Raw genomic sequence first — 13,466 nt, forward strand, 5'->3', positions numbered from 1 at the left:
CTCATTACAGGCTGTTTCCTTACACCTTCGAGAGTCTATCGACACCGCTACGTGCGGACTCAGAGTACTCTGGTTCCTGGAGAGATGCGCAGGAGGAAGCCTGGAGGGGCACAGAGGGCCAGGGACCCAGGGACAGTCCTTCACCAAGCTGGGAAACACACACTGAGCCGTGAGATTAAATTTCATTTCTTTTTTATTGATCAATTTCAGAGACAGGGAGGACGAAGGGGGGAGTAGGGAGAGAGACATCAATCTGTTGTTCCACTGATGGAGGCATTCACTGGTTGAGTCTTGCACGTGCCCTGACCTGGGATGCAACCCACAACCTTGCTCTAACCAACTGAGCTACTCAGCCAGGGCCTCCATGAGATGGGATTTTAAATTTCTAGAGTAAAATCTGTAAAACTTTTCATTATGTTGCCACTGACCTACTTTAAACGGAATGATGTGGCACAATTCTATGTTCAGTGGCCTCACACTACGGGGCTACATTACAGTGCTTGTCTCTGGGCACTCTGGAGCAAGCGTAGGAAGTGCCAGGGTATTCACAGCCACGTGGGTATATTTTGACACTGCTGACCCAAACATTTAGAAGCGCACAAGTTTTTTGCTATGTGTATGTTACCACAGTGGGAGGGGGAAGAGAACCACCACCACCAGGGTATGAAGGATCATTCTTAAAAGAATTCTCATACCACTTCCTGTTCTCTAAGAGTCTCCACTGCAGGTGGAGAATTTTATCGACCCAAAGAACTCAACATATCGACTCCAAGAGTTCAACAAATGCTTGCCGGTGCCCCTTTCTGTCCATTAGGTTTCAACCAGAACTGGAGAAGTTACCACCCTTGCTCTCAAGAGGCTCACAAGCCAACAGGGATGTCATCCATCAGGCAGACATTTCTCGAGTGCCTTCCCTAGCGGGGGGCTTAGCCAGGCCACAAGGGCAAACAGGTGTCTCCTCCGGGCAAACTCCCACACACCAGCAGGGGCGAACTAGTGCTGACCCGGAGAATTCTGAGCCTCAGCTGGAAAAGCGCGTTGGGCCTCTGACATGCCCCAATTATCCAGGGGTGCAAGGGCAACAGTGGCTGTGTACCTGCTATCACTACAGTTGGCCATTACGTGGGAAGACAGTGAAAAATGTAGGACACTGTTCTATCATAAGCAAGATTATACCGCGTAGGTTCGATCCCAAGAATAGGCTACTCCATCAAGAGGTACGCGTGGGTGGCACAGCCTGAGGTGTAGCGGGTGAGCAGGCAGCTGGGTTTCAGGGCCCACATCGCCACAACCTAGCTGTCACTTGACTTCTGTGGGTTTTAGCGGTCCCTCTACAGAGGAAAGGTTGGCTGCTCGGGGCTTCTCAACTATTTTCACAAAAGCACAGAAGGTGAATGTGTACGACCAGTGGGGGTAGGGGGGTGGATCGCCCAAAGCAACCACCAAGCTTGAAATATTTTAAAAGCCTTCTGTTTTGTATTAAAAATTTACATATTTCATTCTGCACTGTAATGAGATAATTAAAAAAATAATAACCTGCGAGCATGCCACCGCCTGATGATGTTCAATATTTAATTTGTGGCACACCCCAGGCAACAGATGCTAAAGTCCTGATTATTCATCCTCTTGCATAACTTCAGAGATACCCCGTTCCCTTTCGGATTCAGATTTACCTCGGGCTACCTCTTCACCCTGCACTGCACTTTCTATGAAAGAAGAGACTGGAAATGGGTGCGCTTCAGAGCCCATGGGTCATTTTTATTCAGTGCACGAGGTGAGCCATCGGATGTGTGGGCAAGGATCACAACCCCAACCGACCAGGCTGCCAGGGGCTGGAGACAGGGCCCTGGGGCCCCTTCCCCATCCCCGGCCACGTGGCACAGCACAGGCCCACCCATGGACGCCCTGGTGTCCACCAGGCCTGGAGGACACATGGACCCTGTGCCATGCAAGACAGTACTAGGTTCTAGAACCACACACACGCTCACATGGGAAGCATTTGTTCAATGCCTAAAACGAGCCTTGTAAGAATTTAACAAAATAAAAAGTTAGGGTTCTCCGTAGTGCCAGTATAACTTAAAAAACTGGAGATCCCTGGGAGGGTTTTGACATGTTGCCATTTTTTCTTGCTTCCTCCAAGTCCCACATTTCCCCTCCCTCTCTTCAAGGTAGCTTCCAGTGCCTATTGGCCTGTGACCTGCCCAGTTCTGGTAGTAGCCCCGCCCATGGGGCAACCACACCCTTCACGTGACCCCCAAAGGGCTGCTGTCCCCCAGGCTGTAAAGACCAGATAACTACAAAAAACTGGGATGAGGGAATTCTATTCCTATTCTACATTAAGGCACCCACAACAATGGAGCTGATGTTCCTGGGACAAGTCGGGCTCTGTGCTGCGTCCTCACATTTAACCCACACAACCCAAAGGGGCTGGTGCTGTTGGCATCTCCATTTGATCGACAGGACACATCACTTGCCCAAGGCCAAATCCATAGAATGTGAAGAAGATGGGACTCAATCCCCACATCTCTAATTCTAGAACGGAGTTCTACAAGGCAAACTTCAACACAAGTACCGAGTAGCTCAGAACTAATGATCTGTTGTTACTCACTGAGGAATTATGAGCCACCAGGGACAAACCTCAGCCTGCCACCTGCCCGCATCGGTGCCCCTGTGACCTGGCAACTGGGCCCACCTCCACCTGCTGGAAGACAACACAGCAGCTCCCCACGCTCCCGCATCCACTTTCCCTTCTCCACCGAGTCTGCACCAAACAACCAGCTCACTGTAACATTCGCCCATCTTTCACACACACACAAAAAAGATGAAACTTCCCCTCAACTCCATTTCCCCCTTAGCGCTCGTTCTCCTCAGCAATGCCTGTGCTCCGCCCCCCAACCCCTCCTCCATCCTCTCACCAACCCACTCCAAACTGGCCTTGCTGCCAGGGCTCTGGGCCAGTGCTCTGGGAGGGCCACCCACGGCCGCCACGGTGCTGCGGCAGGCACCAGTTCCCAGGGCCATGCGACGCAGCTGAGGGGCACCAGTCCTAGAGCACTTCCAGGACAGCACAGCTCCTGGTTCTCCTACCTCAGCGGCCACCCCTCCCAGCTGGTTCCCCACAGCTCCGTCCCTCACGCCCTTGGCCTCGCGCCCATTGTTCTGCCCCGCACTCCACGTATGACCTGGAAACCAATGGCCCCGCTACTTGTACCTCCAACCCCAGCCTTTTCACCTGAGCGTCAGGCTGTGGTTCAACTGCCTATTTGGCCACTCCAGCTGGGCGCCCAGACGTCCAACTCCTGGCCGTCCTCCAGAACCTACTCCTCCTGGGTGCTCCCTGAATCCTGATCTCCCCGTGCCGTCCTTCCAGCTACTCCAGTCAAACCGCTGCAGGCTCCCCCTACCTCCTCTCTCAACATCTAGGCCACAGAAAACCCTGCTGACTCTATGCACAAAATATGTCCAGAATCCAACCACTTCTCACTATCTTCCCTGCCATCGCTTGGGCCAAACCACCATCTCCTCATCTATCACGACAGAAGCCTCCTAACTAATATCGCTGCATCTACACTTGCCCGCGTGCGGTCTATTTGTCACAATCTAGCAGCTAGAGAAATCTACTTGAGATCTAAGTCAGAACACGTCACACCCTTCTCAGAACACTCCAGTGGCTTCCCATCGCTCATTCAAGAGTAAAAGGCAAAGCCTTTCAATCACCCTAAGGCCCTATACAACCTGCTTCCCAGGAGACGATTGGCCTCCTTTATGGTCCTGAACATGCCTGACATACTTCTGCCTCAGGGCCTTTGCACTTGCTATTTTTGCCGCCAGGAATGCTCTTCCCCGCCCCATATTGACACAACTCGAGCCTCCACCTTTTCAGTGAGGTCTTCCCTGGCGGACTTATTGCCCATCACTTCCCACCCAGTTCCTCTCCCTACCCTCTTTCTCCCCTTTATTTTCCTCTGTATAACTTACTGCCATCTAATACAACATCCTATTTATTTTGTCTGTCTCACCCACCAAAAATTAAACAAGGATTTTACCTAGTTTGTTTGCTGCCATATCTCCAGCATAGAACAGTGCCTAATACATAGCAAATAATCAACAAATACCTGTTGAACTAACAACTTCTATTGGAAAAGCCCCAAAAGCTGGTTATGATTTCTCTAGCAGGTCCAGAGCACATTTTCCTCCGAGTTTTTACTTATTCCTCATATTCCAGTGAGACTAAAAGTCCTTATTTCCTTTAGGTTGAAATATAAAATATACATTTATACATATGTACACAGAGAGAAATGAGCTTACGGAAGACCAATTTCTTATTCTCTAATAACGAAAAAACTTCTCAGCTGGCTTCTGGCTGGTGATGCTGCTAAGTTTGGGGATTCAATGACTGTCAGCACTCACCTCCTGGGGTCCCCAAGTGCAGGGTCCCCAGGGTGCCTCTCCACACTCTTATAACCCTTCTCAGTTAATCTCTATAACTGACATGGCACTTCTGAAATATAATACAAGGCTTAGAAAGTACTTTTCCTCTAAACTGGCTGATCTAAGGCAGTACCTGCAATGGCTTTTTACCATGTTCTGAGCCTTAAAACACTTCTCCAGCTGGTTCCCTAAATCTTTCCTCGAGCCTCACAGCATTTAACTCAGCAGGCTCTCCTTCAGCCTTCCCCAGGCCACCCCAGCGAGAAGAGCGAACCTTCAAATTCCCGGTGCTGCTGAATGGGCCGCCCACACGAGGGGACAACCACTCCGCCACACCCCTGGCCTGCCACGCTTCGATGAGGATCCTGCCTCCAGGGGACGTTACTTCCTCTAGCTGCTCCGTTGGACAGGACAGGCGCACTGCACAATGGCTGTGTGTTCTGAAGAGTGGGATTCTGACTCTGCCAGGAGAAGACGGTCAACCGGCTGGGAGACTCACACTTCAGCAGCTTCCTGCCCTCTGGGTCTGAAATGTGTGTTGTCATTTGTACCACACACACAGCTCAAACAACCCCAGCACCAGGGAATGTCCTCTCCAAAACAAGGGCACTGCAGTGACAGTGGTATCAGCACTCAAGCAAGCACAGGCCTTGGGTACACAGGCAGTGCCCCGGGCTTCGTGTACTCGTTCCAGCACTAACCGAGGTGCCCCTTTCAAATTATTCTGAAGTTTATTTTCATTTCTCTATCCCCAGGCTTAGAAAGCCTACTCCTCTAAGAGGTTTTTCTTATACTGTGTCTGAAATGGTGTTCCAAAAAAAAAGTAACTGTTGGATCGTATGACAAGCAGAATGTACCTAGCCAGTTGGCAAATAAACAGGCGAGCAGGCATCCACGGTTCCACGGCTCCTGCATCTGCCTTCCACAGTTGTTTCAGTTGCTCTTTCCCCACTCCCCCTAATTCAGAACAGTCCTCCTCACCATGTCATTGGTTTTAGGCACTTAAAAGTTTTCTAAAGTTTTTTTGCCAATTTGGGAATAGATGAAGTGACAGCAGCATGCAACACTGCAATCCGGGGTGTGTGTGTGTGTGTGTGTGTGAAGTGGGAAGGATCTGCTGTTACACTGTGGCCTGTGAAAATGTCACTCTGCAAGCGTGCTCAGCTCAGAATAGGTAAACTGAGTTAGAGTTGTCCTGCTTATCCAAACAGAAAAGAAAGAGCAGACCAGGTGACCGTCGGGCCCACAGGGACCAGCACAGGTGGAGAGCTGATCCACCCATCCCCGTCCAGGCCTAATTAACAAGGAGCCTCTTAATTTAGTTTCTAGGTTCACAATTTTAAGTGCCAGTTAGACAAATATCTGCTAAAGGTTGAGAATCTGCACAGCACACAAGCCAGGAAACATGGAGGACGTGGAATTACAACCACTTCCCCTCTTACAGCCTTAGTTTCCACACTCACTCCACAAACACAAAGTGCTAACTCTGGGCCAGGACTAGTTAAAGGGACAATTATCTTTGATTTACAGCTGAGAAAAGGGATGCCCAGAGAAGTTAGGTATTGACGTATAAGAATATATGGGGATGATGATTTATAATGAATATATAGTTGGTGTTTATGCCTGTGATAGGACTCCTAAAACCTTGGAATTTCCTAAGTGATTAAAAATGGTCTTTTGTTATGTTAATAAGTTGACTCTAGGAAAGCATCTAAGAGGCAGGGCTGGTTGCCAGGAGAGCCAAACACTTCCTTAGAGGGTTGGAACTTTCTGCCCCACACCTCGACCTCCGGGGAGGGGAGAAGGGCTAGAGGTTGAATTCAAACACCAATAGTCAATGATTTAATCAAAGATGCCTGTGCAAAGAAGCCTCCACAAGAACCCAAAAGGATGGCGTTTGGAGAACTTCCAGGTTGGTAAACACATGGAGATTTGGGGAGAGCAATGTGCTCAGAGGGCGTGGAAGCTCTGTGCACCTGCCTCATTCCTTGCCTTGTGCTGCTTCTCCTCCAACTGGCCATTCCTGAGTTCACATTTTAATAATCTGGTAATCTAGTAAGTACAATGTTTTCCTGTGTCCCATGAGCCACTTAAGCAAATTAATTGAACCCAAGGAGAGGGGGCATGGTAACCTCCAATGTATAGCTGGTCCATCACATAACCTGGACTTACATTGGTAGCTCAAGTGGGGGAAAGGTGGACTTGTAGGAATGAGCCCTTAACCTGTGGGAATCTGATGCTATCTCCAGGCAGGGTGTCAGAATTTAGTTAAATTGCAGAACACCCAGCTAGTGTCTGGGAATGTTTGGTGGTATGTGGGAAAACCCTCACACACTGGAATTGGGAAGGAAACTATAGGAATCCTGCACCATGTCACAGCTAGTAGATGGCAGAGCAGGATTGGATCCTAACTAGCTTTACACTGTGGCTGGGATCTAGACTCTAGGTCTGGAGTCTACTCTTATCCACTATATTATGCCACCTTCTGTACTAAAAAAAAAAAGAGTCCATTCACTTAGCTCAAACCTCGAAAACTTTAAGAACGGAACCTTAGATCACATCAATGGAACCTGATCACACCTACTGCATCAGATCTGGGCTGACCCTAGAATTGTATTTTTTGCCCTGATGACCAGTCACTGTCTGGTTCTAAAACTGTAGCCAAACACAGAAGAGTAAGACAAGCAACAGGGTTCCTGTTACTGCAGGGCAAAATCTTGACCACCTCCCCGAGAGGCTGCAGGAACTGTGTTCTTACACATGGTCCACCCAGACCACCATGCTACAGCTAACACTGGAGGGGTCAGCAGCTTCCCCACCGTTACGCCTAACGGGCTACACAGACATACCCAAGGTTCCTTCACTGTCCTTAACTAAAGCTTTGGCCATCATTCACAACTGCCCTCACATGTTTCCTCCCATTTGACACCCACACACCTGTCGATTGCTTTCAGGGTCTATTCTATAGACATCCTTTTCTACCTAGTCTCGTTTTAACAACCAACAAATCCTGAGTCCCTCTGCAGGGCACGTCAGCCTGTATTTCTGGGGTTAAGTTCCTAAGTCTGCCTTCAAGGCAAAAGTCAAGTATAATTAACAACCACTCAAGAAAATAAATCCCTTAGCTGGGACCCGAGCCCTTGAAAACTCACAAGCCAAGAACTAACATCTTGGGTGTCTCTTTGCATTATGGCTATAGCTTCCCTTTCCCTGGGGCCAGCAGTGACCAACTGCTACTTTTGAGCAGGGAGGGCAAAGGGTTAAATAAAAGCATTTCTTTCTCTCTCTCTAACCTGGCTGGAAGTGTTGATTTCACAAGTTAAATTGAGTGTATGATACAACTCCATAGTATTTGCAAGGCATACACTAGGTACCATCAGGCAAAGAAACGAACAGAAGACCCCTGCCTTCACATAACATATAATATAGTTGGGAGAGATTGGATTATCCTCAAAAAATGGTAGAGAACAACAGTTAAACAGAAAACCATTAGAAATGTCACATGATGACACGATACTAATTGCTACAGACATTCAGAGAAAGAAGAAAGTGAGTGTAGGTTGGGCTACAAAGACTTTCAAAGAGAAATGTACACTGGTTCTTGAGATAGGATTATGTTTTTTAACATGGGCTGACCTGGAAGTTGAGCCAACGTCCTAAGGGTGCCATATGCCATAGTTCCAGCACAATTTGGCTACAAAAACTTAAATCAATATTATTGTTATACTAAAATAGAGATTTACACAGCTAAAAACAGAGTAATGGCTTCTTTACAATAATGGAATATTATTTGAGCATGTAACCTGATTTTCTCAGTAAATTATTCATACCATGTGAGTACTCTGACCTTTTTTCTCAACCCTAAGTCATCACTTAAACTGTTCGTGTAAAAATTAAACCTGTTTGTTTCTGTTTCCTTGCAGAGTCCTAAGATCTCAAAGTGCCCCTGCCCATTTTGGCTCTTTGTCCACTCCCAGGACTCTAAGTGACCAAGCAGTCCCTCAATGGCCCTGGGCCACAGGGCACTCTGAATGAGTCAAAGGAAGTGAGTGCTCAGGTGCGCTTCCTGAAGACAGCTGTGGTCCCTGGCTAGCTGCAGTCACTGCTCAATGGGCTTTTATCCAAGAAGGGGGTGTGGTGACGGGCAAAGGAGGAGAGACGAAGAAGCTGATCCAAGGCAAGCTGAAATTAAGGGCCAAGAGGAAGAAAGTCCAAGCACAGATATTTAAATAGATAGCCTTGACCTATATGGGAAGCAATTTAATAAATCAACATAACATAGTGCATTTCCAAAACTCACATGCTGGCCAATTTCTCTAGGTCTGAAGGCCATTTCTGAATTTTCCTTTTAGAGATGGTATAAACATGAATCAGAAACATCAAGTTCAAACCCAGAGTCTTAATATTCTGCTTAAGCAGTTGTGAGACTTAAGGCATTTCTTAACTTTCAGCTTCAGCCTCTTCATCTACAAAGAGAACCAGTTAGACTAGAGAGAACAAGTTAGACATTGTGTGCTCCTAAAACTTTCACTTAGACTAGATGATCTCTAGTTCAGTAAACACGATTTTACAAGTGAGAGCATTGCAATGCTGAGAAAAATCAAGAACAAATACCACAGGGTCAGAAGAGTCACACAGTGGGCCTGGGGCGCCCAGAAGATACTGGTGACCAGAAAGTAACCCCCCTGCCCACACTGAGATAAATCCAGAATTATTCCAGGAGAGTATTACTTACAGCTCTCCCTGTTCTAGATTCTGCCCTACGGTCATACCTAAGGCCATCACTTCCCAGAACAGCTAAGAGTGATGATTCACAGGATGGGTATACCCACAGATGTCATCCCATACTTCTACCTGGGGGTTGGGGGTGGGGCGTGGCGGTGTGTGACTCAACCTTAACTACCTAAGAGAAATGAGAGTCCAAGCCATTCAGACCCTGACCTCAGGAACTCAGCCACCCATCTCAGAATCTTCTGGAGTCTGAGATTTCTTTGATACACAGCCTAAAAACCTGAGTGAAGTTTTAGTCTCTAGTTCAGTTTTATAGTCCTGAAAGTTTTAGGAACACACAATGTTTTAAGACTCTCAGATTCAGTATTATTCTATTATAAAATTTTCACTAGAGTTTAAGATATTATTACATACTTAAAGCAGTATCAAAAGTTTAACCCAGGAAAATCTATGGTGGTTTCTAGAATAGTGCATTCATCTGCTATTCCCACATATCTCTGGTATTTTACTTCTAATGGAAAGTCCCTCATTCACTGAATTTTCTTTTGTTGTAAATCTAAACAAGATAGATTAAAGTTATGATATTTTGCTGTGTATAATGTGTTCCTATGTATAATGCACCCCATGTTTTTGGCCCAAACTTTCAGGGAAAAAATCTTTCATTTTAGCCCTGGCTGGTGTAGCTCAGTGGGTTGAGTGCAGGCCTGCGAAGCAAAGGGTTGCAGGCCAGGTCCCCAGTGGGGGACACATGAGAGGCAACCATACACTGATGTTTCTCTCCCACTCTTTCTTCTTCCCATCCTCTCTCTCTAAAAAGAAATAAGTATTGTTAAAATCTTTCATTTTAATTTTTAATTCATTTATTTACTTATACCTGATAGTTGTTTTTATATTATAAATGAATTTTAGCATTTATTTTTGAACATACGGATATCATTATTGCTTTCTAGAGTTACATTTTTAACACCTAGCACAAGTAAAAGAATTTATAATTTATATAGATGTACTTACTACCCATGTATATATAATATGCATCCTTATTTTTCCCTCAAAAAATTGGGCAAAAAACTGCATTCTACACAGCAAAATATGGTAAACTGCTTTGAAAATGGGTTTCATAAATGTGACCAACAGTTTAAAACATCAATTACCCAAACTACAGCAACCCTTGGCTTTACTCTTTGGCACTTTAGAATCACAGAATGTTTAACATCTGTACAGTAGCTGGCACACAGTAGGAATTTAATTACTACTTCTAAGTTTATCACTATTAACAGCTACCATTCAATCAGCAAGCACCCAGGTCAATCAGGAATTAAGTACTTTGCATGTTATTTCTTATCCTCATGCAATTGAACAGTAATATCTGCATTTTACAGATAAAGAAACTAAAGTTTAAAGTAAAACAGCAGCAACTAAGTGGCTGAGAATTTGACCTCAAGGTCTCCAGCGAGTGCAGAGTTTAGGAGCCTGGACCAGTGGGGTCCACACCTCACTGGCTGTTATTTACACCCACATCCTGGGTGACAAAGACAAAAACGAATGTAGGTATGGCCTGTGTGCCGCGCGTGCTAATTATCCCAGCAGGACAAGGCTGGTCCTAAAGCTAGAACACGGTACCAAGAGAAGGGGTGTGGGCAGTGGGCGTTTCACATAAACCACAGGCCCCTGGAGTCTGCTACCATCCCCCAAGCTCTAGGGAAAGATCCAGTCCCTGCAGAGTGGGTCTCTCCATATCTGAGGGGCTGGTGGGTCCTTCTGTCAACTCCCCAGAACAGCAAATCTAGAAGGCATCACACCCCCAACACAGGCTTATTCTCACCCTTGGGAGGACTTGCAGAAGCTCTAATAGCAGAGAGGTCCACCAACAGTAGCAAGTTTTAGCAAGCATGCCGCTAACCTTAGTGGCAACAGAGATTCCTAGCTAAAACCACATTTTGCACATCTCCATCCCAAGGGTATGTTCTTGCCCCAGTACTTCCCTCTCACGATGTTTGCTTGAACAAGAACTCCAAGGAAGCTCCAGTGGGCACCTGGTGCACAGAGAATGCCAACGAGAGTGTATTCCCTCTGCTGGCCCACTCATTTCTGCACTAAGTTCAGATTCTCCATGTGAGTAGACGCACGTCTAGGCACTCCTAAGTATTCAGAGACACTAACTGTCATCCGTGAACAGAAATGACCTTTTATTTCAGATTTACAGATTAACAATTCTTTTCAAAGCAGAATACAAGCAGCTGGCCAAGCCAGCAGACCACCTGCTAGCAGCCTCCCTACCCCCAACTAATTCCTTTGCTTAACTAGCAGGTGTTATAAAAAAATTCTAACATTCAGGGCCCCACAATATTCACCCACTCCAAAGTTCTTAATTGCTGAAATCAATGGGGTTTATCTCCAGCTCTAAAATCCCATTCGACTCTCATAAACACAAAGTCCTCTCATGACTGGCTGCACTTTGCTTTCTCCACTCTGTTGGTCCTGGAAGAACTTCGATTCAACTAAAGGCCGGGGGGGGGGGGCGGGGGAGACTTTGGTAAGTTTATTTTTTGGTAGGACAGATCAAGAATGCAGCCCCACTGCGATTAAGTCGACTAAGCTCCCCAACACCCCTCCTCAACCTAAATAATTTCATTATGTGGAAACCAAACACTATCTAAGAAAGAAAAGCAGAGTGCTGGTCTCCACTTTCTCCTGGGGACGGCCCCGCTATGCTTTGGGGGGGAGGGTGTCACTTCCAAACGTGGCTTGCAAAGCACCAGCCCAGACCGGACATGTCGCTTTCACCCCTAGGCTGGGCCTGCCTAATGCAGGGGCCCAGAGGGTAGCGGGTGTTGTCGGGCGCTTTGAGCCATGGGCCAGGGGCGGGGACTGGCACACCATTCAGAGGGGTTTGTTTTCTCTGCTGATCTAGTCCCGAGAACAGGTGCTTAGTTCCATCTTTTTAGTTTTTCAAGGAAGGAGGTGTTAAAAGTATCTTGCACAGGAGCGCCCGCCCTATGGGGAGAGCCGCGCAAGACACGAGGGAAAGTGACTACAACTTCTGCGGGGCGCGCGAGTCTGCGGGGTGACGGAGTGTTTCGCGAGTTTGGAAAAGGCCTGGGATCTTCCTGGAACACTCCCGGTAACTCCACAGCAGCAATGCAGCGACCCTAGAGCCCACGTCACCGCCGCCCCAAACACACACGTGAAGTTCAGCGAAGCGTGCCACCTGCCGGGTTCCTAACAAACATGCCCGGAGGAAAGGACCGCCGCAAAGTACTTTGCTAAAAAAAAAAAAAAAAGAAAAGAAAAGTAAACTCTCCCAAGACCAACAGTCCCGCCTGGCACAGAGGCGGCGGTCTGCAGGGGTCGACTCTCAGGTTCGCCCCCTGCCCGGGCTGAACGTGGGAAGGCGCCGCGCCAAGCGGGGCCGGGGTCCAGCGCGCAGAGCGGCGGAGTCCCGGGCCAGCAGCCGAGGGGCAAGGCAGGGCCGACCGGCGGGAACTAGAGGGCCAGCGCCCGGGTGGGGGTGGGAAAAGTCGGGGAACTCACAGCCGCTTCTCCTCGGGCTGCAGCTGCCAGTGCATGGCCAGCGAGAAGCCGAAGAGGCTCCCGGGATCCCCAGTTTTCCGGATCACATTGTCCTCGCGGGTGTCCAAGTTGAAGGCGCCGCCGAGCCGGCACAGGAGGAAAGCGGACAGGTAGAGCAGCCACAGCTGCCCCGCGGCCGCCATGGGAGGGCCGGCGCACGGGGAAGGGAGCGGGGAGCTGCGAGGTGCGGCGGCCGCCCTGCGCTAAGGGCCGGGTTCGAGACTGCAGCTACCGCGGCTGCCTTCGTCTCCTCTCGCCACTGCGTCCGGCCCCACCCCCGAGATGAGGACAAGTCGAGTTCTCTGCCTAGCCGCTCCCCTTCGCCGGCAGCTCCCCACCGCTGAATGAGCCCGTTGTTCTCTGGAGACTAGCAGGCGTTTTATCAAGTGACGAGGACGCCGGCCCCGCCCCTCCCCACCCCTCGGGCCCCTCCTTGCGCGCCAGCCGCGGCCTGCAGTCCGCACCTTCCCCGCGGGCCTGGCTGCGGTACCTCGGGGCGCTGCCCTCCTGGGTCCACCCCTGGCCACTCCCGCCGCCCCTAAACTGGTCCGGAAGCAGCGGCGTGAAAGGCAAGCAAAGGAGCTCTGGGACGAGCGGTGCCATCCTGGGGGTCCTCCGGGAAATAAGCACGTAAACTGAGGTTGCCATTCGGCAAAGAGCCAGAAAAGCGTTTACTACCTGTTAGTAAAGGAGTGTTGGTGAGGTGCCGGCCCTAGTCGCCTTCAGCAGCGTGT

General features: G+C 48.6%; 1 protein-coding gene across 2 annotated transcripts in view; it reads right to left on the bottom strand.

The window, feature by feature from the left end:
• ITGA6 (integrin subunit alpha 6) overlaps positions 1-13,098 on the bottom strand; it is a 70,077-nt gene extending 56,979 nt beyond the window's left edge. For both annotated transcript variants that reach the window (XM_037044454.1, XM_037044455.1), the window contains exon 1: positions 12,694-13,098. In XM_037044454.1, the coding sequence (XP_036900349.1) occupies positions 12,694-12,875 (182 nt within the window). In that variant the 5' untranslated portion in view covers positions 12,876-13,098. The remainder of the gene's footprint in view (positions 1-12,693) is intronic.
• Positions 13,099-13,466: the final 368 nt, after the last annotated feature.

The sequence above is a fragment of the Sturnira hondurensis genome, unplaced genomic scaffold, assembly GCF_014824575.4.
Source record: "Sturnira hondurensis isolate 20B ecotype Veracruz unplaced genomic scaffold, ASM1482457v3 Scaffold0004136, whole genome shotgun sequence".
NCBI classification, from domain to species: domain Eukaryota; kingdom Metazoa; phylum Chordata; class Mammalia; order Chiroptera; family Phyllostomidae; genus Sturnira; species Sturnira hondurensis.